The sequence below is a fragment of the Panthera tigris genome, chromosome A3 (assembly GCF_018350195.1).
Source record: "Panthera tigris isolate Pti1 chromosome A3, P.tigris_Pti1_mat1.1, whole genome shotgun sequence".
NCBI lineage: Eukaryota > Metazoa > Chordata > Mammalia > Carnivora > Felidae > Panthera > Panthera tigris.
Genome location: NC_056662.1, coordinates 33,657,390 through 33,684,440, shown reverse-complemented (window position 1 = coordinate 33,684,440; position 27,051 = coordinate 33,657,390). Strand labels below are relative to the sequence as shown.

At 36.8% G+C, this 27,051-nt stretch overlaps 1 protein-coding gene across 2 annotated transcripts in view; it reads left to right on the top strand.

Annotated features, from left to right (window-relative positions):
• The window catches only part of TMX4 (thioredoxin related transmembrane protein 4), a 43,848-nt gene that overhangs the window by 10,101 nt on the left and 6,696 nt on the right, over positions 1-27,051 (top strand). For both annotated transcript variants that reach the window (XM_042980901.1, XM_042980902.1), the window contains exons 2-6: positions 2,089-2,204; positions 11,242-11,287; positions 12,860-12,988; positions 15,553-15,598; positions 24,413-24,514. In XM_042980901.1, coding sequence (XP_042836835.1) covers positions 2,089-2,204; positions 11,242-11,287; positions 12,860-12,988; positions 15,553-15,598; positions 24,413-24,514 — 439 coding nt within the window. The remainder of the gene's footprint in view (positions 1-2,088; positions 2,205-11,241; positions 11,288-12,859; positions 12,989-15,552; positions 15,599-24,412; positions 24,515-27,051) is intronic.

The window sequence follows — 27,051 nt, the reverse complement described above, 5'->3', positions numbered from 1 at the left end:
CATTTAAGCAGATTTTTAAAGTATGCCTAGTTGGTGGCATCCCAAAATATTCAGTGTCCAGTGATTTTTTTGTGAGCATTGTGAACATTGTGTCCTATTTTGTGAGCATTGATTAATTTTATTTACTGCTTTTTCCATCTGGGTATTATTCAGCAAAACAAAATATCTCTCCATTTGTACTAATGTATTTTTGTGACATTATTCTGTAAATATTTTCCTTTTACTTGTGTCCTATGTTAGTACTTTAAAATGGATTTCCAGCACATGTTACTGTTTGTTAACAATAGTTTATAATAAGCATAGCTCGACCAACTCTTAAAATCTTCATAAGGCATATTTGATCTCAATCTCTTCTTATTTCAAATTTTATCTTCCTTTCTGTATTAGTTTCCTTGGACAACTGTAAATTACTACAAACTTAGTGGCTTAAAACAATGGAAATTTACTCTCTCACAATTCTGGAGACCCAAATTCCAAAATCAAAATGTTGGCAAGGTGGCTTCCTCTGGAGGCTCTGTGAGACTGTCTGTTCCATGCCTCTCCTAGCTTCTTGTGGCCAGCGTGGCTTCCCTTGGCCTGTAGCTGCATAACACCCATCTCTGACTATGTTTTCACATGGCCTTCCTTCTTCTCTGTGTCACACTTCCTTCTTCTTATGAGAACCTATCCTAAATCCAGGATAATCACACCCCAAGATCCTTAATTTAATTATATGTATAATGACCCTTATTCCAAATAAGATCATATGCATAGGTATGGGGGCTTAGGAGTTGGATGTATCTTTTTAAGAGACACTATTCAATCCACTATATTTCTAAACAGGAATCTTTTCTGGATTCCTATTTTAACACCTGCATATAAAATCTTGGCTGTGTTAGAGCTTTATGACCTATTTATGATGTTTTCTAGGATCATAGGAACAAAGCGAGGCCCTTAACATATTGCCAGGATGACAGCCTAACCTTCCAGTTTGCTTCCTTCCATCTTATCCTTCCCTGATCCATTATCCAAAGAGCTGCCAGGTGACTTTTCCAAAATGTAAATCTGATTATGATTCTCACTTTTTTAGAGTAGAGGTAATGGAGCTTTGAATAAAGTCCTAACTCCTCATACAACATTTTTAAAGGCTGTGAATGATGCCTTCATCCTGTCCTGTCAGTACTCTGATCCTTCACACTTACTGTTCTCTCTGCTTAGATTAGAACATTCCCTGAGCCCTCTCTGGCCGTTACTCTTACTTTAGATCTTAGCATGGATGCTCCTTTCTCTGTGGGCCCTCTGACATCACCCAGCTCCTGAGGGTCCCATAGCATCCACATTCTGAGTCATGGCATTTGCCACTTGGAATGTCGTTACCCCTATGTTTACCTCTTTTCATCTGTGGGTGATTCAGTCCACAAGGAGGAAGGAGGTACCACGTTTGTCTTGTTCACAGTTGTGGCCTCAGTTTCTAGAATGGTGCTTAGATCATGTTTGTTGAATGAAAAAAATAATGTAAAAAAACAGAGTTCTGGTTGAAGTCCCAAGTGTTTATTTCTAATTCCTCTTCTATTTAAGAAAGTGTCATTTAGCCAGCTTAGCCTATAGCTTCTACTTTCTGAGAATGCTTCAGACTGCCACATATCTTTGGAAATGATTTGCATTTGGGGGCACCCACTGGCAATACATCTTCTGTCCATCAGATCTCACATTGATGGGTCTGCAACTGGTTTGCCTAGTTTAAAGAGGCCCTTGTGAAAATTGTCTGCCATTAGTGGGGCACTCAAAATAGTTTGACCCTGAAAAATCATAACCTATCTGGAAAGTAGTATAATTTGGGTTCGTTGTAAGAATAACTTTGAAATAAAATATCTTATGTATTGTAGTAATTTGTGAAAATATTTTTAAACTTTGGCTAAGTTTTTCCTGGGGAATTGATATTCATACATTAGGTTCTAGCAGGGAAATATGCTTCTGTTTATCTGTATCAAGTGTCTTTGGAAAAGCTTGCTCTTGTGCTTCCCTTTAGTTAAAAACTTATTTCTCTATTTTGTTTTACAGATTTTTTTCATATGTTGATGATATTGATTAGCTATTCTTCTTTTATAGTTATGCCCCTTGGTGTCCGTCCTGCCAGCAGACTGACTCAGAATGGGAGACATTTGCAAGGAACGGTGAAACACTTCAAATCAGTGTAGGCAAAGTGGACGTCATTCAAGAGCCAGGTGCTGTACATGTTGGACCTGAAATGCAAAAGCTTATTAATTTTATTTTTGAATTTTTTATTTAAATGTATTTATTTATTTTAAAATGTATTTTTGAGAGAGAGAGAGAGAGAGAGAGAGAGACAGAGAGACAGAGCATGAGCAGGGGAAGGGCAGAGAGAGAGGGAGACACAGAATCCGAAGCAGACTCTGGGCTTGGAGCTGTCAGCACAGAGCCCGACGCAGGGCTCAAACTCAGGAGCCACAAGATCATGACCTGAGCTGAAGTCGGACGCTTAACCAACTGAGCCACCAAGGTGCCACCCCTTTATTTTGAATTTTTTCAAACAAATAGAAAAGATGAAAGGCTAGGATATTGAGTACCCATGAACTGACCATCTAGAATCAACAGATAACATGTTAACATATCTGGGTCTGTCTATGTATGCTGGTGTTGACATACATATATTTTATATTGTTATTAATTTGCTGAGTCATTTGAAAATCAGTTGTAGACATCATGATACTTTACCCTTCAGTACTTAAGTATATTAAAATCTTTTTCATTATTTCCCATTTTGAACCAGGGTATAATCAGGGTTCACCAATTGAATTTGGTAGCTATACTTTTTAGTCTCCCTCATTCTAGAAAATAGTCCCCCATTTTTTTTCATGACATTGATACTCTGAAGAGAACAGGCTGGGGATTTGCCTAGGTGTTTCTCTGTAGGAACATTTAATTTATTCTTATATTTTCTGCAACTTGAATTTTGGTCTAGAGACATGATTCAGGTTAGACATTTATGGCCAAGAGTACTTCATAGGTGATCCTGTGACTTAAATTGTATTCTACCAAAAGACAAATATTATCACACATATTAAGACACGTTAGTGATGTTGAGTTTGAGCACTTGTTTAAGGTGATGACATTAAACATCTCCATTGTAAAGAAAAGACCCCATTTTGTGATTAGCATATAATCTATGGGGTGATACATGGCGTTGATGATCTTACCTGAACCAAATGATGATCTTACTCGAACCAAATGATGATCTTACCCGAACCAAATATTTCATAGTGTGTTCCAGAATGGTGAATTTCTAATTCTGTTGTTTCATCTACATTTATTAGCTGTTAATGATATAATTTTTCAAAAGAAAGAGGGAAATAGAGGAAACTTTTAAATTCTGAAAAGATACACACAAGTAGTATTTGTAGTTTAAAAATAACTGTGTAAGGGTTTCCTGAGTGGCTCAGTCGGTTGAGCTGCCGATTCTTGATTTTGGCTCAGGTCATCATTCCAGGGTCGTGAGATCAAGCCCCAAGTCGGGACTCTGCACTGTGAACAGAGCCTGCTTGAGATTCTCTCTCTCTGTCTCTGCCCCTCCCCCAATGCTTGTGCATACTCTGTCTCTCTCTTCCCTTTACAAGGGAAAAAAGAAGGTAGGCAAGGAGGTGTAGCAATTACTTTTCTGAAACAACTGTGAGTGCAAAAACACAAAGTAACGAATTACCAATTACTTGGACAGGAAAACTGATGGCGTCTGTTAAGATGAATGTGTTGACAAACCCCTGGAGAGAGATTTCTGTTAAAGCCATTACTTCTCAAGCCTCCACCTTTTTAATCATTTGAATCAAATCCATTTCTGCCCATCTGCTATTTAGAGCTGGACAATTATACTTACTAGTTCATGGTTTGGGCTATTAGAATGAGTTATTCCATTTGGAAGTCATGTCATTGCAATTACATTTTTGCTGTAAACTTGTTTTTGTCTTTTAGTAGTTTGAGTCCAGTGAAATCAGGTGTAAGCCTTGCTAATTAGTGGGCAGGAGACACATTTGATGATGTGTTTCTTGGAAATGCAGTTGGCCTATTCACATTTCAGTCGTTTGGTGTACCTGCCGTGAATTCACAGCATGATTTGAGTTAAAAGAATTAAACAATTAACTTTGTGATGGATTCACAAATCTAAAGGTTAACTGAATATAGTCTTTCCATCTAAAATGTAGATTTACAGCTACTATTTCCAGTGTGAATGGATTGAGTGCTTTTTTGATAAGGTAGAGAGAAATCTATTATAATGAAATATTTTAAAAACAAATTTATTATTGACTCATACTATTTATGTAAATGTAAATTATATATATTTGAAATATTTATCAAAGAAGAAGGAAAAAAGTCGTTGGTCCAGTATTCTTTAGGAATAGCGAAGAAACAAAGTCCAAAAAAAGGAAAAAATGATTGTTTTATGTATTAAAACAAGTTTTAAAGTATAGTTCTAGAATTATTTTAAATAGAAAAAATTTAAAAACTGTAACTCATAAATAAAAATTATGAGACAAAATTCCACACACATGATTGAGTGGCCTAAAGAATATTTCACTTCAGATTATACTATTTTATTTTATACTTTATTAAATCTAATGCTGTTAGGGCCCCTGGGTGGCTCAGTTGGTTGAGTGTCCAACTCTTGATTTCGGCTCAGGTCATGACCCCAGCGTCGTGGAATTGAGCCGCACTTCAGGCTCTGCAATGAGCATGGAGCCTGCTTAAGATTCTCTCTCTCTCTTTCCCTCTCTCCCTCTCTCTGTCCCTCCACCCCTCTCCCCTGCTTGTGTGCACACTCTCTCTCTCTAAAATTTTTTTTTAGTCTAATGCTATCAATTAATCTTTTAAAAGGGTTTCAGAATAATGTACTTATTCAAGAAATATTTGAGTTTCTACCATGTACCAGGTCTTGTTCTAGATGGCAGTGATACAGGGGCGCCTAGGTGGCTCAGTCAGTTAAGCATCTGACTTTGGTCATGATCTCACGGTTCATGAGTTTGAGCCCCATATCGGGCTCTGTGCTGACAGCTCAGAGCCTGGAGCCTCTTCACATTCTGTGTCTCCTTCTTTCTCCCTGCCCTTCCACCACTTGTGTGTTCACTCTCTTTCTCTTTCAACAATAAATAAACATTATAAAAATTAGATGACAGTGATGTAGATAAATGATACAAGTAAATAAGGAATATAAAGACCTGGCTGCCCATTGAATTTACATTTTAGTGAAGGAGATAAATAGTAATGAGAGTAAAATGGAAAATAATGTCTGGTGGCAGTAAGGACTTGAAGAAAAAGAAAGCAGGATAAAAGTGTAGAAAATTGTGAGAGGCACTCTTTTATATAGGATGTGCAGGGAAGGACTGTTTGACTAGATGTCTTGACAAATTGAGAAAGTGAATTTCAACAAGCCATAGAGGAGGAGCATTCCAGGCAGAGCAAATGGCATGTGCAGGCAGGGGTGTATTTGGCTTATTTGAGGAACCATATGATAGCCAGTGAGATACTCAAGATAAACAGAACTGGAGGGGTAGCTAGGGACCAGACCATGCAGGGTGTTCTTGGCCATGACAAGGAATTTAGATATTAGTATGATAGGAAGGAAGCTACTGGAAGGTTTTGTGTAGGGGAGTGACATGATATGGTTTATGTTTTGAAAGAATTGCTTTGGCTGCTACATGAAAACTTGTCTGTAGGAAGTCAGAAGTGGAAACAAGAAGTTAAGAGGTTAATGTAGTAGTCCCAAGTGGAGATGATGGTGGCTCGGACAAGCAGCAGCAGTGATGAGTGATTGGAGTTGAGATACTACATTTGGCTGGAATATCCAAAAGGATTTCTTTATAGATTGGCTGTAGCATTTGATGGAAAGAAAGAATATGGAGAAGACCAAAGGGTTGAAGTTTAAGATGTTCAATAGAAAACCAAATAGAGCTGAGCTAGAGATATACATTTGAGGATCATCACTGTATATGGTATTTAAAAGAAGGGGAAGAATTGAGATCGCCTAGGGAGGGTGTGCCAGAGAAGTGTTTTGGGGATTGGGAACCAGGGAAGTCTAACATGTAGAAGGAAAGAGCTAGTTCCAACAGAGGAAAAAGAGAAGCAGGTGAGGTAGGAAGGAGCTGGAGGAGTAGGGGGTCCTGGAAGCCAAATGAAGAGAGACGCATCTTAGGTTGTACTGACTCATTGGCAGACCTCCAGGGCAGCTTGACCCTATTCTTGAAAGTTCTTTGGGTATTTACTTCATTTTTACAAAGTCTAACATCCTGAATACTACATTTCCCCAATTTGAACATTTTACTAGATTTCTTTTTTTTCCAGAGACAGAGAGGGCACAAGTGAGCCAGGGGCAGAGAGAGAGAAGGAGAGAGAGAATCCCGTGAGAAGGAGAATCCCATGAGAGAGAGAAAAGTGGGGCTCAGGTTCACCCGATGTGGGGCTTGAACTCACCAACTGTGAGATCATGACTTGAGCTGAAGTCAGATGCTTAACTGGCTGAGCCACCCAGGCACCTCTGGATATTTCCGTATACAGATTGGTGTTGGGTCACAGATCTCCATTGGTATATACTTTTATCAGGGCTGCCTTGCCAACACTGCTAGTAAGGCATAATTTCATTTCTTTTCCTTGCAAATAAAATTTAAAAAGAAGTGAAAGCAAGAATTTCTGAAGTGTTTATGCGTGTGTTTAGTCATGCCTGTAACTCTTCCAGGGGTATATCTCAGAAGAGATTTTTTTTTTGTAGGTATTTTGAACAGAAAATAAGATTTCAGAATTATCAAGATTGGGGATTATAAACACATTGCATTTTACAGCTGAGATGTAGAAGTCAAGGAAAGGAAAGGCCTTAGATTAGATCAGATTACATCGTCTGTGTAATACTACATAGGCCAGGCGATAGGTATTTCAGTTGCATGCTCTTTGGGAAAGTCAGTGTAATGAGTATGTACTTGAACCTTCTGTTCCAGGCAGATGAGCTTAGTTGTCAAGGGCAGGAAAACAGTAGCTGCTCATAGAGCACCCATGGGTGATGGTTTTTCACTAGACTAGAGGTAAACCAGACTCCCACCACGGTCAAGAATAAGCATTATGTTTAAGTTAAGCAAAAGCTGTTAGTTGACTGTTAGTTAACTGTGTTTCAGTTAATGTTCATATTTTAATTTGATAATTATAAAAATTAGTCTTTTGTATTCTATTATATTGACAACTTTATTTCCGTCTCAAAAGTAAGGTTAGTTCTTTTTTTTATTATTGCTTTCCTTCTGCTACTCTTTTGGTGATAATAACTAACATTTAGTTAAGCATTTACTTCAACCTATAATTGTTAGGCACTTATATACATTTTAGTTTCATAACAACTCTAGAGAGAACTATTTATCTCTATGTTACTAAGAAACCTGAGGCTCAGAGAGGTTAAATAACATGCCCAAAGTAGCACAGCTAATAATGGTAGAACAAAAGCTGGTAGCTATCTCCATTTTTTAAATATTTAACTTAAATAATTTCTATTGTGTTTTTGCATATCAAAATACAGTTCCCTGATGTAATTTTTCTTTCTATAATCTTTTAATTCTTTTTTTCTTTAAGATAAGCTTTCATGTTTAAGATAAGCTTGCTAATAAGAAATTAAAATTTTTCCTGAATTTTGGATTAATGCCTCTTTTATGTTGCAATAAATCTTCATTTTAAAGTGGAAGTTTCCCTTAAAGTAAAGAAGACATGCAGAAATGTTGGCAGACCTTGTGACCAACCTTTATCTCCTTTAGTTAAAGGTTTAGAGTACACTTGTTTCTTTTACACTTTCTGAAGTTTGTTGCAGTGAATCATTATGCAGACTTTGAAATGAGCTGCTGATCTGTTGTAATCCTTTGTTAAGATCCACACTTTACTTGTTTTTAAAACTTGAAGTTCACAACCTCAGCTGGTACTTCTCCGTTCCAGGGTGGTCATGTTTTAACTTTTCAGGTAATGAAAGGTTCCCTTGATACTTGATGGTATCAATACTAAATACATTTTTGGAGCACTGACATGAAACCCAAAGCTTTCTGACATTGTTAACCTCTCAGAAATGTCATTTATTTGAAGTGATTATCCTATGGTGTCAGATCTTCAAGGAGTTAGTAATGTGTCATAATCTCAGGGCTACATAAATTGTTCTTGATTTTGTGGTTGATTGTCCTGAATACAGCCTCAGTGACGATATATTATCCCAGACAGCAAACTGAACTCATATCTCAGTTAGGAGCTATGATTTTATTATTAGTATCCTGCATGGGTTTTCATTTAAAGGAATACTGACAGAGAAACATAAATGAAAGTTTTGAGGTGTTACAATTTATTAATAATGATCTTTATTTTAATTTTTTAAGTGTTTATTTAATTTTGAGAGGAAGAGAGGGAGAGACAGAGAGAGCACGCACATGCACGCAGGGGGAAGGGCAGAGAAAGAGAGAGACCCAGAATTGGAAGCAGGCTTCAAGCTCTGAGATATCAGCACAGAGCCTGACACAGGGCTCAAAGCCCATGAGATCATGACCTGGTCATGACCTGAGCTGAAGTCTGATGCTCAACCTACCAAGCCACCCAGGCGTCCCAAAAAGGATCTTTATTTTAAATAAGCCTTAACTGATGGTCTTATAAATTGGTACAGTAGTTCTGGAAAACAGCACAGCAATTCATATCAAGAGCCATAAAGTTCTTATACCCTTTATTCTAGGAATTTTGGGGATGAGCATCCTTCTAGCCTGAACCAGAAAAATGCAGAAAATTCTCAGAGACTATCTGTCATTATTTTCTCTATTGTGTTTTTTCATGGGCACGTTTATTTGTAAAGACACGTTATCCAAAATAGTGTCTGATTTCCAAAGCACTTAACACTAAGTTAGTTTATTACATCCTATTTTATCCTAACTTTTAACCAGAGACTTAAATATACAGCATATTAGTTCGGATGTATTTAGTACTTATTCTATGTCAAACGCTGCATTCTGTTTGCTTTATAAATAAGAAATCATTTAATACTAAAAAATACTGAGATAGAAATAATGATATCCATTTATGTGAAAACTGATGGTTTAAATTTACTGCCCCAGATTAAAAACTAATAAGAACCAGAAGTGGGATTTGACTTCAGGCAAGCTGGCCTGTGAATCTGGAAATACTGTTTATAAATACTGTGTAAGTTAATGTGTTTTATGAAATATTTCTTATGTTTGTTTACTTTTAATTTATTGCCATGGCCAATGATGACCAAGAATGTATGAAGGATTTTAAAGAACAAGTAAAAAATATTGCCTTCAGTGATGCCTGACATTTGTTAGAAATCCTATCTATTTCTTCTGATAAAAAAAAAAAACAAAAAAAAAACAAAAAAAAAAACCTAAATAGAGACTTGAAGTAGTGATGGGATACTAATTTGTTTATGCATTCCATTTTAAAGGCCATGTAAATAAAGTATAATTCCCTAACACTGTAACTCCGCTTGTACAAAGTTTGGAGCAGTCAAAACAATCTGTAGCTAGGGAAGAATTAAAATATGAAACTTTGTAATAAGCAAAACATATAATAATCTTCAGGTCTTTAGGATTACCAGTACTTTTTCTATGGCAATTTAGATTTGGAACTCTACTAAAAAAACCTTTTCTCCTTGATAGAGGGAGTTCCAAGCTTGTTACAGGTGAGAATGCCCTGTTGACACAGACGCTTGTTAGAGTTCTGTTACTGCCAGTACAACCTTTAAAAAAAAAGGTGCAGGGATAAATGTATGAACTTTATGTTTCTTTTTGTAACATTGACTTTTACTGCCTTCAGAGTACTGTGTTTGCTTTTAAGTGCCATAGGGGATGTTTTAGAATTGCTTGGCTTGGTATGAGAAAAAACAGAGAACCCTTCTTTGGGAAGACTCATCATTAATGAATAAATTGTTTTGTTGAGTATAGATTTAGTTTATAAAGTAGGTATCGACAAATATCCCTTGTTGTTAAAAATAAACCTTCTGTGTTTCAAACTGCAAGTTATCCCAGAGATGTAACATTTGAGCCACATTATTTAAATAGGCATTTGATTTTGTCCAGACTGTCCTTCAGTGGGAAAGGCAGAAGTGGTGAGAAATGAGGAAATGCTGTCTCTGCCAGCTTACCATGCTGGCCAGCGGAGTCCTTTAGTTTTCTCTTTGCCAGAACTGGGCTTACTCTCTTGTGGTGCCCACATCAACATTATTTATTGGTGAACATTTAAAGGGCAGGGATCTGTTCTTTACTCCTAGTCTCATGCAAGTTTTTGTTGTATGCCCCTTTCCTTCATATCATGCATCTCTGTTTCTGCTCGTGATTACCTGATTAAACTCTATCCCTCTGCCACTAGACTGTGGCAGAACAGTCTATGTCAAACGCTGTTCTTCCTTATCTATGTGTCTTGAGCCATTATTACAGTCCCTGAAACAAAGAAGATGCCTAGTAAATATTGGATCAGTGACGAAGGGTTTTATTTATCTTTATTTTCACATGTACCTAGGAAAGCATTTGATATGTGGTTATCGTTTTGTAAGGGTTTGCTAAGACAAATTGAAACAATCCATTAAAGTACACAGAGTTCCTTGACAGAAATTACAAATTTTATAAATGTACAAAAATTATAATGACCTTATAATTTCATATTCTTTGTTGTTTTTAAACCTATAATTGATTTGATATCTATAATTTATATTTAATATGTACTATTTTTAATTATGTGCTATTCTATTTAATATGTGCTAAGCACTTAATATACTTACCTTAACTTCAGAACAATTCAGTCAGGCTTTCATATACCCATTTCACAGAAAGGTTAAGTAATTTATCTAAGGTCACAAAGCTAGTAACTGGAGAATTTAGTATTTAACCCAGATTGCATGACTCTAAAATTTATCCTTTCAGCCACCATACAGTTCCAAGCAATGCACAAGCCAGAAAACTTTAGTGTAACACATCAAAGATAAGCACATTGTCTGTCAGTCATCAGAAAGTGGTAGGTAAATAAAAATGGATAAAAATAAGATATCTTTAAGTAAAAAAAAAACCCAAAAAACAAAAAACAAACAAAAACAAAAAAACTAGTAAATGTGATTAAATAACTGGAATGATTTTAATTACATGGCTATGAAAACAAGCTCAAGGCTGCTTATTCTTACAATGTAAGTTAGGTGCTTGGGGTAGTCTGAGTTTGACTTGTAACTTTTTTTGTTTGTGCCCCTTGTAGGTTTAAGTGGCCGCTTCTTTGTCACTACTCTCCCAGCATTTTTTCAGTAAGTTTAAATAATTTTCTGGTTAGACACTAGAAACATTAGAAAAGATTCGAAAGCAGTAGACATGTATCAAGAATTCTAAGTTGCCTTCCATAACCATTGCTCATTCAGCTTAAAATTTGAAGAGAGAAATACTGGTGTGTGTATTTACTGATAGCTGGAAGGAGAGAGGGATGCCCAGAGTACAGCAGGGGAAAGGCACCTAGTGTCAGGCAGGGAGTAGGACAGGGGTGGTCAAAGATGATTTCTCTGATGATATAGAAGTTAGGAATTGGGCTAAGCAGACAGAGTGGAGAAAACCTTTCCAGGTACAGGAGATAAGGAAAAGCCTGGAAGAAAATGAGATACCTTCTGAGGACTGTAATTTGTTCTGGCCTATGGAGTGCATTTGGATCATCCTGGGTGATGAGGTTAGAGAGGCTCAGGTAGAGTTACAGGGAAGGGAAAGGAAGGGGGATAGATCCTGGAAATACTTAGGATGTGAGATCATTGGAACATGGTGACTAATTAGCTATAACGAAGGAAGAGCCTGTAATGGGTACCAATAAGCCATGTAGAATTTGTAAAAGCTATTGAGGAGCCATTAGAATAAGATGAAGTTTGGAAGATAGAGGCCAGAATGGACAAGATAGTGTGAAGTGCCTCTGTTAATTCCAAATGGAGAAGTTTAGGTGCTGGTTTGATTTCCATATCTAAAGCTCAGAAGAAGGATCTAGACTGAAGACATGTATTTGGGATTCCTCAACATTGAGGTACATAAAAATGCAATGTATCTAGAGAGAATGTATACTGTGGAAGGAGAAATAAGTTAAGGATAGAACCTGGTGTTGACCAATATTAGAACATCTGCAAAGGAAGACAGGGAGTGAGGAACTGAACAGGGGTGGTCAGAGTAATAGGAAGAAGCCAAGAGAGCTCATGTCATAAAAGCCAACAGGAAGGAAGGGATTTTCACAAGTGGGCAGTGCCAATGAGCATAAGAGCAGTTTCTCTGGAGTCATGGAAGCAGAACCACCAATCACATGAGTAGTGAATAAACAATACAGGAGGAGAAAATGGCAAGTGTAGACTCTTCCCTTAAGGAAGCTGGACCATGGCGAGAAAATGAGAGGAAGGCCGAGGGGCCTGGAGAATACAAGGTGTTTTGTTAATTTTGACAGGGGGGATTTGAATGACATAAATTTGGAAGTGTGGATGCAGTTTTTTAAAGCTTGATAACAATTAATGTTTTGCTGTTGTAAGAGAAAAATTGAAATCATCTGTAGCAAAAATAATAAAAAGAAACTTGGTAGATTAGACACTGCCAAGAACTTTGCTTGTGGTCCCAAATTGTGCAGTGATAAAATTACACATAGAATATATTGTGCTTGCTGTTTTGGAATTTCTCAGCTGTAACAGATTAATATAATGCATACCTTCTGATTTATGCTTACCTATAATTGTTTTCTTCATTTGAGCCAAGTTAAAATTCAAAGTAGAGTTCACATGTAAAATTAGTTGTTTTGGTTTCTATTACCTATAACACTTATCATTTTAATAGATTTATTTTCTATTTGTTTTTATAATTTATAGTGCAAAGGATGGAATATTCCGCCGTTACCGTGGCCCAGGAATCTATGAAGACCTGCAGAATTATATCTTAGAGAAGAAATGGCAATCAGTTGAGCCTCTGACTGGCTGGAAATCCCCGGCTTCTCTGACGTAACTTGTTATTATTATTTTTTTTTTTATGACAGGGTGTTTTTATAAAACAGAGGTATCAAGTTAACAGTCCATAGGCATTCAAGGTCTACATTTTTCTTCATATTCACTTCTGATTACCCAGACTACATACTGACCATGCTTGGCCTGTGTTGTGTTTCTGGTTTTATGACCCACATATGTTTCAGCCAGTTGTTAGTATACTAGGAATTAAGTATTCAGATTCAGGTGGATTACAAAAGCCTTTCCTCTAGCTTTTGCACTAAGGCATATCAACTTTTTTGTCTTTACAAAATATGATATTGAATATCATTTACCATTCTTTCTTCTGAAGCTATCGTATCTATGTGGAAATAAAACCTATGGTGTCTTTGGCTACCTCGCGTAACACTGCTGGGGTAACTTTTGTTCATGATGGCAAACTGTATAATTCTTGGTGAAGTACATAATGCCAGACCATATTAACTTTTTTCCACAGTTGGTTTTAAATTTGAATGAATTGTGATAATTGCAGTTAATACTATGTTAGTTTACACAAGTATAGGGAATATTCCTGGTGAAATAGAATCAAATCATGCAATATTTCAGGAATAAATCATGAAATAGTATTTTATAAAATACCCAAGAAATACATAGCTTACTGTAAAAGCAGTTCATCTTTGACATTTCATTCTACAAATATTTGAGTACTGATTTTATGCCAGATGCTATTCTAGGTGCTAGATATTTAACAGGGAGCAAGACAGAGTTGGTCCCTCTGCTCTCTTTATGAAACTTAAAGTAAGACATATTAAGAAAAACAACTAGGGATATAAAGGATCTTAGTCTGGATAAGGGCTATTAAAAACAAACCCTTACTAAGACAGGGATGAACTATGGGGGCATGGGCGTCCATTGGATGACAGGCAGAGTAGCAGGCAGATCTGAAGGATAGAATGACCTAGCTGGGTAAAGAGCAAGGGTAGGAATATTCTCAACAATGGGTATAGCATGGCCAAAGGCCCCAATTTGGAAAGAGCTCATCGTGCTGAGGAGCAGAAACAAGGTTGAGCACAGGGAAAAGGATTAGGGGTGGTATACACCGAGAAAGAGAGGCAGGAGCCAGATCATATGGGTCTGGGTCTCATTTTGGACCTTGGATGTTATCATTGCATACAATTAGAAGATGGCTCTTAGGAGGAGAGGTTGGAAGGGGCACAAATAGATGAGGGGAGACAGTTAAAAGCTGTTGCAGTGTCCAGCCTAGGGATGGTTATAGTACCTATCAGTGTGTCAGCAGTGGGAATTGAGAGAATGGATGGATTTAAAATAAGTTTGAGATGCAGACTTCTTTCTAGAGCTCTCAGGTTGAATGTGTAGAGATGGGTCTCCATAGAGAATTGAGGAACAAAGTGTGTGAGTGGTATTTAAACCTTAGAAGGGAGGGGATCACCTAGAGAGAGGTAAAAAGAAAAGTGCTTGGGACTGAGCCAGGAGACACCCCAAAATTAAGATTAGAGAAGAAGTCAGCAAAAGGAAACTGAAAATGAGTACCAATGAGGCCGGCAGACAGTTAAGGGTGTACGATTTCCTAGAAGCTAAGCAAAGAGTGCTCAAGAAAGAGGGAGTAGTCACTTGTGTCCTGTGTTACCAAGGTTAAAAGATCGAGTCCGAGACATGGATGTTTGGTAAAGCAGTGCAAAGTCATCATGGTCTTGACAAGTAGTGATAATGTAGTAGTGAGGATGGAAGCCAGATGTGATGGTTAAAGGTATGGTGAAGAGAAGAAACAGTAAGCATAGCTACTCTTTGGAGACGTTTGTGAAGTCTAAGAATGTGCTTTTTAAAAGAAAAGAGGGGATAGAACATGTTTTCATGCAGAAGAAAATGATCCAGCAGAAAGGGAGAAATTACTAATGTAGGAAAAGGAGTGGCAGAAAGAGCCAAGTCATTAACAAGACTAAAGTGTCCAAGACTAAAGATCCAAGACGCAAATCGAGGAATTAGACTGTGGTAGGGCAGATCAACTTTCTCTGCTGTAACAGGAGGAGGTAGATCAGGTGTACACCAGGCTCAGATTTGATGGTGGGAAGATAAGAGAGGTCACATAATGGCTTCTGATTTCACAGGGGCATACAAGGAGTATTTGTTAGCTAAGCATGCATGGAAAGGGGAGGGTGTGGAAGGTCTGAAGAGAGGGAAAAGACATGAGCTATCATCTCAAGTGGAGCCTAAGACAATGCAGTATTGAGTGCTTCCTGAGGTTTGTGACTGGGAAGGGGGAGTAGTCAGTCATGTGGTTTTCTCCAGAGACACGCAGCTGCCCCGGGTTGGGGTTTTTGCCAGGTATGTACAATGGTGGGAGAAAGGGCCAGGGGGGTTGAATGTATTTATAGCAGAGGAATTGAAATGAAGGCTATGAAATCTAAGCTTTATGGGAATGGAAGTTAATCCAGGAGAGAGGACAACATATTGCAAAAAGTGGAGGGGCAGATCCTTATGACCTAAGCTTTGTTTTGGTTTGTTTCATCATAGTATATATCACCAGTGGTTCTCCTTCTCTTCATTTATTAATTTTTTTTTAGGATGTCTGGAATGGCTGGTCTATTTAGCATCTCTGGCAAGATATGGGTGAGTAATTAAATATACCTTTTGTGACTATCTTGGCAGAGAGGTTTTTAAGGAGTAAGAATGTAGCTTCTAAGCAATAGGAAAGTAAACACTTATAAGTACTTTTATAATTCACTTTTCTCCTTACGGCACACAATTGCTCTCATGTGGAGTCCCCAGTAGAAACGTGTCTCTGTGTAGAAGGGCATAAATTGAACATGGACCTGTAACTACTGTGTCAAAGTCCTATTCTGTGTGTCAGGGATCAGCAAACTATATCTTGGGGACTGGCCACCTGTTTTGATAACTTTTATTAGAACACATTAGTTTTCATTCATTGCCTGTTGTCTAGAACTACTTTCATGCTATGATGGTAGAGTTGAGTAGTTGTGACAGAGACCATGTGTCCCACAAGCCTAAGATATTTACTCTGTGACAATTTAAGAAGAACTTTGAGTGTCCCTTGTATATGTGATTTTATCATTTCCCTGAGTCATTTCAGTGAGTTAGAACTGTTATTTAGGTTAAAATTTGAACAATTATATAATCTTGAATGTGTTACGTAATCTTTTACTTCCATTTTTGTGTAGGATGGGCTAAATTTTGCCAAATTTAACAAACTTGCTGTGGAATTAAATATATATCCTTAAAGTATTTCAAAAAAATCTTTAGAAGTGTGTACTTATATTTGTCTTTTCAAACTATGATTCTAAGTCATGATGTCATATTTGGAACTTAACATTCAAGAAGTTCATAAGACTCTTCTGTTTCTCATGCACATCAGTGTATGTTTAGGAAATTTAAGAACAACCTTTTGCATCCTAGTTTTTCAGTTATATTTTATTTTCTGCCTTGTGAGGTAGAATAGTAACTTCAGAATTTTTTAAAAACAGAAATTAAGTTTGTCACTTGGATTCAGTATTTCTTAGTTAATGTTTGTTAATTATTTTTTGGCATTTGTGTATGATATTAAATAATAACTTGGATTTTCCCTCTCACCAGATAGCATGATTTTATATGGTTTCCTTCTACTATTTTCTTAACACTGGTGAGAAGTTTATTCAGGATTTGAGAATTATGAATTGCCAACTGAGAATTGAGAGTAAGGATTTTACCTTTTGCAGTATGTTGACACTGAAGGTTGTCAGAGTCCTATATTCTGATAGCCATCTGAGAACGTTGTAGCCTTATAATGTCTAATTGAACAGGATACTCATAATAGATGGATTTCAGGAATCATGAGAGCAAGATCTTGGCATTGAACCTATAATAAGTGCAGGTCAAGAGATGAATTTGTTTAGTTGTTTAAGAAGAGCTTGGATGGAAGTTGGTCATCAATTTCACACATTGTAAAAGAGATGTATTTTCAAATACAGTATCTGGGAAGAAAAATGTAAAATAAGTTTATTTTCAAATACAGTATCTGGGAAGAAAAACAATTACTTTGACCTCATATAACTTGGCATTTGTGCTTTGATAAGCAAGAGTTTAGGTAAGGAGTTACAGTTTTTCATTTTATCATGCAAATAATTACAATATGTGGCATTGTTGTGTCAAGGCCAGGAGTGGGTATTTTATCTTCATACACACAGTGCTCCAGCCATGGGCAAGCATGGAAAGATTCTGTGTGGATGTGTCAGACTGCAAAAAAAAAAAGAGGGGGGGCATTTTGGAGAATAGAATATGATCTGTCTCTGAATAACCAATTGAGATGTTCTTCTTAGTGATTGAGGAGTAGAGTATATATGATATTTATATACCCATGTATATTTAGAATATATTTCCCAATATTTAAAAGGGGACAAAAGAAGATAGTTTTATAGAATAAACTTAAATTTGACACACAGTTACATTTTACACTCTACAGAATCGCTTTTATCTAATATTAATACCATATTTTTTTCTTTTTTGTCAGTATTTGCCTGGAATGTTTTCCACTTTCAACCTTTTTAATTGCTTTTTCTGTTTTGAATGAGTCTTGTAAAATGCATACAGCAACAAGTAATTCTTTTAAATGATAAATTTAGTCCATTTATGTTTATTAGCATCAGTAATGTATTTGCCCTGACTATAGATTTTGTGTGTGTGTGGGGGGGGGGGGGGGGGTGTGTGCGCGCGCGTGCACCTTGGGGGTTAACGTGACTAAAAGAACATAAATGGTAAGTCTGTAGATTATTTTGATTTCTTCGTATGTGTATTCATTACCTTAAAAATCTGTGATAGAAATCATGTATCACCCTCTGTATCAGCATCTAGGTTTTTCAAGTCTCTTGGCAACTTTTGTAGTTTCTTCTTTTCTTAGAAACAAGTTTCCAGACTTGCATGAAATCTCTGGGAAGGGCTCTCACAACCTGTTTCCAGAATTGAGGCCTGGCCCTCTTATTCAAAGAGGGTATGATTTTCAGCCTGGTTCCCACCTCAGCCTTCAGGTGTAGTCTTGCCTTTTTACACCTAAAGAACCACTTACTGAGCCAGTCCTCCTAGCCGATTACCCAGCCCACTCAGCATATTTAGCCAGCCCATCTCCCTTGCCCAAGATCCTTTCATCAGTTGAATGTATAATTGTGGGGAACATAATCTGTTTATAACTCATGTCTAGACAATATAAAACTATAGTGCAATCATATTAACAGTGAACAAAAGAAACAGCATGTAGAGAGAGAGGGAGGGAGAGGGAATGGCAAGAACTAAATGAGTATAAAGTCCTTAAGGAAGAAGATCAAAACAGGGAAGAAGGAAAGACACAGAGTGGCTAATACCAGTGAGACAAGATTGTTGATGCCCACCCACAATCTCTTATCCTACTGAGATGTTGTGGCTACATAGACAGATAGAAGTCAGTGTTTCTTCAGCGACAGTCTAACCATGCATGAGTGGCTGATTATGTATAATACTTTTATGGGGGTGTTGCAGAGCGCCTGGATGGCTCAGTTGGTTAAGGCTCCAACTCTTGATATCAGCACAGGTCATAATCTCACAGTGTGTTTGAGACTCACATCAGGCTCTGTGCTGACAGCGTGGAGCCTGCTTGGGATTTTCTCTCTCCCTCTGTATGTGCCCCTCCCCTGCTCACACTCACGTGCAAGTACTCTCTTTCATGCTTTCTCTCTCTCTCTCAAAATAAATTAAATAAGCATTAAAAAAATACTTCTATAGGGAAAATTTTATGTTATTAAGTGGGGGAAAAGATAACAAAACAGTTTGTGTAAGGTTAAATTCATATGGAGTTTTTATGTGTATATAGGAAAATGCTTGGAAGGAGATTAATCAAATATCAACAGTAGCTATCTTTGATACTGAAATTATGGCTGATTTTTTAAAAATCTCTTATCTTGCTCTGTATTTGTCTTTTTTTCTGTAATGAAAAGATAAAATAAAAAGAAGAGCAGCATCTATAAGATCAGAGCCTACTTAACTAATCCTTAAAGTCCTTGAGTTTCTGCTTTAGTGAAGCCAGCCTGCGGGGTCTGGCAATTTGGAAATAAGAACTTGTCCTCAGGATGTCAGAATTGCTTGGTGAGGAGACACCCACACAGCTGAGTTCCTATGAACTCAAGGGTTTTGTTGTGCTCTACATTTGGCTTTCTTAACTCTACACCAACCTCCCATATGTTCTTGCTTGAATAAATGCTTGAGTGAAGAAGTTCCTTGAATAGTGTTATAAGCCAGATCCTGTGAGCTTCCTGCTGTCCTCTGGAATCTGAGGGATGCTTGGTAGGTAACTTGTACAACAATGTGGGAAAAGTGGGGGGAGGGGTGGTTGATAATCTCAAATGTTCTGTCCAGTCACTAAAATTCAGATTGTCTTTCCAATTCAGTGATGATGGTATCCACCTATGTATTTTAATTTTTATATAAACTCCTAGAAGTCACCACCACTTTAACTATAACACTTACCCTCACATGTAGTCTTGACATTTGCCTACCTCATTAGAGTCACTGAAGCCTGGAAGATGTACAACTCAAGGAATTTCTCAAAGAATGGATAGACATTTTCTAGATATGGAATTGGTACTGATTATATATTTTTGGTAGCAATATACCAAACTTTGGAAGTTTTGGAAGTTTTCAAAGAAATTTTATTGAACTTATAAAAAGTCACTCAACTTAATGAAAAATATTAACAAATACAAAAGATAGTACAAGGTGAGACTAATGTCATGAAAGCAATGTACAGGAGATTGAACTTGGGAAGCACTGTCGCTGAGTCTGGGGCCACAGTCAGGGTTAGGAATCCTGGAGCTGTTGTCTGTGACACATGTATGAAGAGACTTTCTAGTCTTTTGTCTTTTCATCTCTTTTCATAGTTAGCAACAGTGGTGCAGGTAGGTATTAGCTTTCTGTCTTCCAGAGAAACAACTCCTTGTTCTCCACCTTGTGTGTGTATCTCTGAACCCATTAGTTTCCCCTGCTATAAACTATTGTCACTAGAACACTTTGAGTGCTTAGCATAGAACCTGGCACGTAGTCAGTACTTGGTAACTGTTTCTTGTTAGTTGTATTCATTAATCATTTGTCATCATGATTTTACTTTTTACCTCTGACTAGTCAATAAGGAATACTTTATCTTTTTATTCATTTATGTTTTAATCCAGGCTGATAGCAGGATTAAAATAGGATTGTATGCCAGTTGTACAACATGTACGTTTGTGAACTAGGTTTAGCATTTGCATGCATTTCAGTAATTATTTGATTTGGTGAATTTTTGCTGCTTGCTGAGCTAATATAGTATGTAACTTACTTCAGTGTTATGGTTGTTATGCAAGGATGTAGGCAGTAAGGTATGCTGCGTCTTTGGGAGGACAGTCTATGATGGAGAAGATTTAACACTCTGAATCCCTCGCAATGAGAATTAAAGGCCATGAGTATTTAGACTGGAAAATAATGAGAGTGGTTGTTTTTTTTTTTATTTTCAAAGTGGGACTACTTTTTCCAAAATTTTAATTCTAGTGTAATTAACAAATAGTGCTATATTAGTTTCAAGTGTACAATATAGTGACTCAGCCATTCTATATATTACTCAGTGCTCATCATGATAAGTGAACTCTTAATCCCCTTCACCTATTTCACCCATCCCCCACCCACCTCCCATCTGGTAACCATCAATTTGTTCTTTATGGTTAAGAACATGTTTTTTGGTTTGTGTCTTTTTTTCTTTGTTTTGTTTCTTAAATTCCACATGAGTGAAATCATATGAATTTGTCTTTGATAACTTATTTCACTTAGCATTTTACACTCTAGATCCAGCCATGTTGTTGCAAATGGCAAGATTTCGTTTTTTATAGCTAAGTAATATTCCATTGTACATATGTACCACATCTTTATCCACTCATCTGTTGATGAAACTCAGGTTGCTTCCATAATTTGGCTCTTATAAATAATTCTGCAAAAAAAAAATAGGGGTACATGTATCTTTTCCAGTTGGTGTTTTCATATTCTTTGGGTAAATACCCAGTAGTGGAATTACTGGATCACATGATAGTTCTATTTTTAACTTTTTGAGGAAACTCCATATTGTTTTCCACGTTGGCTGCACCAGTTTGCATTCATACCAGCAGTGCCTGAGGGTTCTTTTTCTCCACATCCACACCAACACTTAACAAGAGTATATTTTAAAGCTCTCAAAACATTTCTCTGTGTTTTAGATAGTGGCATCTCATCTCTTACTGTTTTGAGGTTTTTTTTTCCTTGTGAAGTTATCTAGGACCATGTTATAGTGGGATGGTGTACACCCACAAAATACCTCTCTCAATGCCTACAAGAGGCTGCAAGATTGTGTCTTGTTGCAAGTGTGAGAGTAAAACATCGCAGGTGAAGTGAACCCTTGGCCATTACTAGAGAAAGTCTTTCTGAGCTGCTCCCATGTAGGGCAGATATTTTGCGGATTCTAATCTGTGTTTGAAAGGGATATTGAGTTTGTCCCAAATGTCCTCAGAGTATATCCACATTGATGGGATCAAAATCCAAAAGGTTCTCCTGTAATTCAGGGCCAGCCCAGCTCTGAATGAGACTGTGCAACACTAGGCTGGATGGGTGCCCTTGGGCAGTATCTAACCTGACTTGCAGTGGTTCTGATCCCAGATCAGTTACAGATCTCTATAGAGAGAAGGCTCTAGCTCTGATCCATGGATGCCTTGGCCTTACTCCATTCCTTAAATCCATCTGACCACAGGGTAGAATGTTCTTCTGATTTATTCTACTGTAATGGTGTCTTCATCAGTCCTCTCAAATCTGTATCTAGCCAAAAATTAGCTCTAATTCAGTTGTTTATTACAATAGTGCAGTATAAGTCATCAGGCCCATTAGATGATATTTTTGTGCTTTTTAAGGAAACAGTAAGATGCTTCCTTATAATGAGATATAATATTGAGCAAGGATCAGTATTTTCCACAAATGAAAACTGTCACTTTGGCAATTAAAGAAACAGAAATATAGGAATCTAAAACTGAGATCAGTTTGAATCAGTTATTACTTGAAAATATATATATATATATCAAAATTTCAAGTACTCAATACCACAAACCCCAACACTCTTAAGGTGTTCTAAAACTATTGTGGACTCAGACAAAGTAAACAGATAAGGATTTATGTCTGCAATTGTGAAAACACAACTTGGTTAATGAGGCTTTAATATTAATCAACTAAAAGACCACAAGATGGCAGGGTTTCTCTAAGAGGCTCAAATAAATCCTTTAAAGAGTAAGTGAGGCTCAAATAAATCCTTTAAATGGTAAGTTAATACAAGAAAATTGAAGCAGAGCTTGCTACAATAAGAAGATATTTTGAATGCACTAAGAAATGTCTGACTTGGAATGCAATAATTCAAAGGCAAACAATTCACTTAATTCTAGAAAATAACTTAGAAAATTTCTTGAAGGTTACTTTAATCATTTATTTTGCAGAAAGGGCCTAAGGACCTAAAGTCTAGAAGTACTAATAACTGGACATTATTCATTCCAGCCATATAGATGGATATTATTTATAAAGCAAGCTCCAGAATGCGTATTTCTATGGGTCAGCACAAAGCCAGACTGACTTTCCATATCTTTTAATTCTTTGGCACATTTCAGAGTTTAATCCTGATAGTGGCACTGAGTCATCAAGAAAAGCATAAACTATGAAAACACAGAATTTGTATGATACATTTTAGAACTTACACTGAACAGAATTTGAATAAAGCAACCTTTTGCTATCCCAAATACCTCTTTTGCCTACTGGGCAGCACAATGTTAATTTGTTTAATTGTTTATTTTTGAGAGAGAGACAGAGTGTGGGCAGGGGAGGGGTAGAGAGAGAGGGAGACACAGAATCTGAAGCAAACTCTAGGCTGTGAGCTGTCAGCACAGAGCCTGATGCGGGGCTTGAACTCATGAACCGTGAAATCGTGACCTGAGCTAAAGTCTGACACTTAACCAACTGAGCCACCCAGACACCCCAGATTATTTTTAATAAACAATTGCCTCAGCTGAAGATAAAATGATGACCAGTTCCATCAACAGAGCACAGATGATAGTTTTACAAATCACAAGTTGTTTGCATTTCCTATGAATAATTGAAGGATTTGCTAGTATCTTTTTTTGTTCAATAAGTATTTGTTGAACACTTTGCACGTATCAGTATGTAAATTACTCGCTGGGTCTTTAGATCTATCTCTTCTAATGAATGAGAAATTGGGAGAGAGGAGATCTCAGATTATTCTAGACCAGTTAACTAGCTTTTTTGTTTGTTGGTTTATCATTCAGAATTAAGCCAGAATAAAATATATTATTTAATTGTATTGGCATTTATAAATGGAAAAGCCAACAGGAGATACTTGAGTAATTTGGATTTTGAGAAATATTAAAATAGAAACTAGGACTCATTGTCACCCACCTCATCAGCTCTAGGCAAGTCATTCAGTTGTTACCTCTGCTTGCTTGTGGCATTTAGCTCGGGACCATTTCATCTTGTGTCCGGTAAGTGCTTGGATTGTAGTGAATGACTGCTTTGGAGCTGGAAGGGCCTAACACAGATGATCACTAAGCCATCATGGTGAAGCATGGCTCCTACAAGCCCACATTTAAAAGGGCCTTGGCACCAAACTAGTAGGTTCATATTTGTATGACTTAGCATGTAAATAATTTCTAGCAAAAATGGTATCTCTTCACTGATTTTTTAAAGTATCTGACATCAAATAGGGTCTGAGGGAACAGTAAGAATGAAGGGATGTGAGCTCTACTCAAAAGACTGATGGAATCTCATTTGCTCATAATGAATTAACTGGAAAAATTTTTTCTGTTTAATATTTTCAGTTTTATGGTGAATTACGAAAGTTGTTGAGGATGGGTGGGGTAGAGTAATGGTCTGACTAGAAAAAAGGAAGTATGGAGACATTTTAAATGGTTGATACTCTGTAAGTAGTAATTTAGTTTCACTTAAAAATTGACAAAGGGCCAAGAAGTTTAATTTTTTATGGATGCCATATGATGAGTAAAAATTGAGATACAGAATTATTAGGGGAGAATGACCAAAAAGAATCTATGAAATGATGAAAGGAGGGGCTAGAAAAACAATTCTGCCAGAGTTCTACCAGATCATGAACAAAGAAATAGAACTCAAAGAAATATAACTTGAGAACAAAGGTCAAGATATGACCTTGATTATTACTCTCAGATTTTCAATGTTGTAAAATTTGACTTGTTCTTGAAGAATCATATAGATGCAGACTGGATGACCTTTGTGGGAGCTCATACATGTAGAAATAATTTGCAGACTTGAGTTATAGCTGGGGGGGGAGATTCAAACATATTTGGTGATAAGTAAAGATTTTATTTTATATTTTTCTTCTGATTACAGCATCTTCACAACTATTTCACAGTGACCCTTGGAATTCCTGCTTGGTGTTCTTATGTCTTTTTCATCATGGCCACCTTGATTTTTGGCCTTCTCATGGGTCTGGTAAGAAATAATGCCATTTCCCCCCCTTTCTGTAAAGCCACATGGATTTTATGCAAAACTAGAAAGCAACCAAGAAAGAAAAGATGCATAAACAAATATCATTTTGTGTATAATCTAAGAAGTTAAGTAGCATTTACTTGTTTGATATTGTCAGTGGTAATTTGAGATATAATGGAAAATTCATTTAATTGTTATCTCCTAATCCTATCCTGAAATATCCTGAAGATGTGTGCTGCCTAGAATATAGGCGGTAATGAAAGAATTGGAGACCTTATGTGAATTCATAGTCAGTTTCCAAGACAACCAAGTCAGCTGTGATTTCACACATTGCCTACTTGATTGGAACACTGTGGTGATAAGGCCAAACCTGTGAATTTGTTCCTTGAGTGAACAAGATGACTTTTTTCTTGTTCATATCCTCCAGTTGAATCTCTAATCCTGACCAGCTACTTATACATAGACTCTAGTTATCCCAAGGTGGATTTTTTAAGATAAGGTAGACAAAAAACACAGTCATTATTATGGGAAAAAATAAGATGCAAAGCACATTACTATGTCTTCTTTTGGTGTAAAAAGTGGTATCTAATAGGTATCTGTGCATTTTCTTCCTAGATGTTTTAGGTAAGAATTGAAATAATAAATTTATTTATTTAGCTGTATAGACAACTGCAAGGGTTTTGGCATGTTTTACTCTTTTATATAATTTTTTAATCTTTCTTTTTACCCACACTTGATCAGTTTGAGCTTTAAGCTCTAAGATAAGTTCTTTTTTTTTTTTTTTTTTAAGTTTATTTATTTTGGAGAGAGTGCGCATGTGTGCAAGCCAGGGAAGGGAGAGAGAATCTCAAGCAATCCCCAGTGTCAGCACAGAGCCTGACACAGGGCTTGAACTCATGAACTGTGAGATCATGACCTGAGCCAAAATCCAGAGTCAGATGCTTACTGAGTCTCCCAGGTGCCCCAAGATAAGTCTTTAAAACCATTGTGCTATATATTTATCACACAGCTCCTAAACGCTATATGATAGGAATAATTGATGATTATTAAGAATTTATGTAAAAAGGACAAACATTTAGGTAGGTCTGTCCTTACACTGTATAATGCATTTCAGCTCTTTAGCAAGTTCTTTTTATTTTATTTTTTTACCTTTTTTAAATTAGCAAGTTCTTTTTAAAAAATTAGCTTAAAATGTTAGCAGTTGCTTTTATCCATATTGATATATAACTTGGGATGACAAAGTCAGACTCCCAAGAAGCCAAGGAGGCTTTTATTTGATTCGATTTGGTTTTGCTACAAACATGCTTATTTCAAATTATGGTATATTTGATTTGTGACTGCTGGTGTTAGCTTCACAGGTGGGGATGGAATTCAGATATGTCATTCATTAGCTTGCATTAATCCTAGTGCTAACTAACATGTCCCTGACTGACTGGCCTAAAAGTATTTGACTTTGTATAAAGCTGACTGGATATAAATATGCTTCTCCTATCTATGGTCTAGTTCTGGATTGTTCTGGTGGTGTGTTTTAGGGCCACATGAGTGTGAGGCTTTTGTAGGGGGAGCACCATGAGATACTGGGTGGTTCTCAAGTGGAGTTATGGAGAATGTAGGTTGAGTGTGAGCCTTTTGGAAGACCATTGGAAACTCTTCTCAGCATAAAGGCTTTTTGAAATTTATCTTTGAGGTCAACTTTAAATTCAAGAAATCAAGTCAGGCTTGTCTATGCCCTAACTTCATTTGGGAACTTAGATTCAAATAATCAGTACAGGAGGGTTATTAAGATTTGGCCTGAAGAAACAAGAGAGTTGATTCTAGACTATTCAAGTGATTAAATGATATAGAATATCATTCCTTTATAAGAAATTGGGAGAGTAACTATTTAACAAAATAGTAATAATTTCAAAGCAGTAATAAACTCAGAAATTTTCTGGTAATACATTTCCATAAAATACCAAACACATATCTCTGATTCCTTTTCTACAACTGTAATACATACCAAAAGAAGCACACAACAACCAGAGTTGTTGCCTTCAGGGAGGTCTGCAGGTGTGCAGTTCTGTCTTGTATGTCACCTTTGCCATTAACTGAGGGCTGAAAGCAGAGCCCAGGCATGCAGTCACCTGAGGCTTGGTCCTGGTGACCCTGGAAGTTCTTCCCTGTATGAATTCTTATGGAGTTTAACTTCTACAGTGGCCAGGAGGGCAGGATGTTTTCCATAGAGAAGTCATTTCCTGATCAAGTCATTGTTTCCCATAAGCCTATTATGTTTTCTACTTTTTCCTAATTTTAGAAGATGAGAAGTCAAAACAAGGCTGCTGGTTTAGATTTTTGTTTGTTTTCATGATTGATCCTCACGATAGCTGAAATGTTAATACTAAATGTTATTTTGCACATGTCAGCAAAGGGCCCAGTTTTAGAAATCAAGTATATATTTTACATTTTAAATCAATATGGGAAAGACCCTTAAGTGTATCATCTGTATATGAAATCACTGTGGCAGTGTCGTTTTCTGTCATCAGTGACTCTGCTCTGAAGGA